This window comes from Tupaia chinensis, unplaced genomic scaffold, assembly GCF_000334495.1.
Source record: "Tupaia chinensis unplaced genomic scaffold, TupChi_1.0 Scaffold144472_1, whole genome shotgun sequence".
Classification (NCBI taxonomy): Eukaryota; Metazoa; Chordata; class Mammalia; order Scandentia; family Tupaiidae; genus Tupaia; species Tupaia belangeri.
Window position 1 is genome coordinate 1,012,757 of NW_006204331.1, and position 2,332 is coordinate 1,015,088.

The window sequence follows — 2,332 nt, forward strand, 5'->3', positions numbered from 1 at the left end:
TACCGGAGCCGCGACTCCCCCCGGCACGTGTCGCGGCTCCAGCGTCAGCAGCACTGAGGCCAGGCCCTGCGTCGTCCTTCCCTGCGAAAAGAACGCTCTCCAGATCCACAGACCAGCTTGTTCCTGTGTCATAGGACCCCCTGCTGCACCCCAGAACAAGGTCTGCTGGGTGCGCCAGTTCTGCTCTGTCCAGGGCCCCAGCCCCTGGTGCACCCTGCTTTGCGTGCACCCTCTTGGCGCACCCTGCTTTGTCTGCCCTCCGCAGGCGCCTCTTTGGGCAGGAAATGTCCTGACTGGCCCTGTCCAGGCTCTTCTTGAGATGAAATGGGGTTTGCCTGGCAGGGCAGGGTGCCCACAGATGTCACTGCTGCCCTCCCAGCCCACTGCCCCGCCGGCCCCATCCTGGGCCAGGGCCCGCCCACAAAGAGCCCCATTTTTGTCCTGTGACCCTGGGCTCCCTTGGCCTGCCCACACCCTCCTCCCCACAGCCTGGCTGGGAGACCTCTGTGGCTCTGCAGACCCTCTCGCTGACTTTGGAGAGCCTGAAGGTGCCCTGGCTTCCAGGGCCGACTGGCTTTCTCCTGCCTCCCCTGGGCCCATGAGCTCCCCATTGCTGTGGGCACCCCATGGGCTGCAGCAGACCAGGAGCCCAGGCGCCCATTTTTGCTGATGCTTCCTCACTCCCGTGTAGGCGTCCTCCCAGCCTAAAGCACCGTGGCCATGTACGTCCCCCTCACCCTCCACCACAGCCGCTGCTGAGGAGGGCAGCACCTCTTGGGCTGACAAACCTGATCCTCAGGTAGGACAGTCCTGGAGCCTGCCCAGGGCAGCAGGCAGGCTCCTGGCGGACCCTCTCCCAGCTGTCCAAAAACGCAGGACACATGTGAGGAGGGGCTGGGGTCTGCATGTACTGACTCTGAGGGACAGCTCCAGCCTGACCCCATAGTGCCCCTCGGTTTCTCCTCCCTCAGGGAACCTGCTGGCCGGAGCTCCCCGGGGCCCCAACCTGGGGTCTCCTTCAGAGGCATCCCAGGGTGGAGAGTGTCAGGCTCATGCCCCTCCCAGGCCCCTCTGGCCTGCTGGCTAATCGGGGTGCTGCAGGCCCCTTATTCCGGCCCTGCACGCTGTCCATGGCTGTGCTGCAGCCCATGCCATGTTGGAGGTACATGGGTGCAAGTATGGTTTTGATTGGTTTTTCAGTCCCAAGGAGGCTTGTGGGGGGACATCCCTGCCAAGTTCCTCACGAGCCCCCCCCCCATTCTGGAAGGTCCAGCTGGAAAGGAGTGCACAGGGCAGGTTCCTCCCGCAGAGCAGAATGCATGACTGAGCGAGGGAGCAGGGCCCTGAAGACCTGGGAGAGGGTACCACTCACCAGGTGGGGAGAGGCCCTCCTGTGGACCCCTGGCCTCAGTGCTGGTCCTCTGTTGCTGGTGCCTGTCCACGGGAGAGGTCTGGACAGAAATGCCTGCCCTCCTGGGCCCAGCAGCGGTGAAGGGAGAGGACTGGCGGGCTTGGCTGCTGGGCCCTGGCCATCTCCTTGCAGTGGGGCTCCCGCCACATGCCCACCCTCCCTCACGGCCACCCACATGGTGGCCCACTTCCGCCTTGAGGGTGGGAGCACGTGGGTAGGAGAGTAGCGGTCATCGTCACGGAAGCTGCCTCACGTGGACCTGAGCGCCCTGTGGTCCCATCCTCTCCTGGTCCAGTGCTGAGCCTGGACTCCAGGGACCAAGCACAGCCCAGCTCGGCTTCCCTCCTCACGGGGGACTCCAGGCCCACACGTCCCAGCCAGGAGACCTTTCTGTGCCCAACTAACCAGACTCCGCTTCGCTTTTCTAAAGCTTTATTTATGTTACATAAAACACGTGGAATAAGTTATGTAGACGCCATTTTAAAAATTAAAGTAAGTTAACGTCTGTCCCTGCAATCTGGGCTGGGCAGCACAGCTGTGAGGGCTAACCCGTGGAGGCCACTTCCTCCTCATCACTGCCATCAGGTACCGCATCTGTCCCAAAGTAGCGGTCACCGAAGTTCCCTGGAAAAAGCAGCAGGCCAGGATGAAGTTGCCTCTATGGCCACCCACCCGGCCCACGCCTGACGGGCCTAGGGAGCCTCACCAATGCCTGGGATGATGCGAAAGAGATCGTTGACACGCTTGTCCACAGCCGTGGTAATGATCCTCACGCGGGGAAAGGCGTAGGCCACGGAGTGAACACCCATCTCCGCCATGAGCAGGGACAGCAAGAAGATCTTGTCCTCAGGCACATCGTGGTCCTGCCCGACCAGGCGCAGGTGAGCCCAGCCCCAGCCCACCCCAGGCGCCCCGCCCCCC

General features: G+C 63.0%; 1 protein-coding gene across 1 annotated transcript in view; it reads right to left on the bottom strand.

Moving 5' to 3' along the window:
• Positions 1-1,826: 1,826 nt before the first annotated feature.
• Positions 1,827-2,332, bottom strand: part of UCKL1 (uridine-cytidine kinase 1 like 1) — a gene marked incomplete in the record, with an annotated part of 9,492 nt that continues 8,986 nt past the window's right edge. The window contains 2 exon segments of the mRNA XM_027767715.1: positions 1,827-2,035; positions 2,118-2,274. Coding sequence (XP_027623516.1) covers positions 1,956-2,035; positions 2,118-2,274 — 237 coding nt within the window.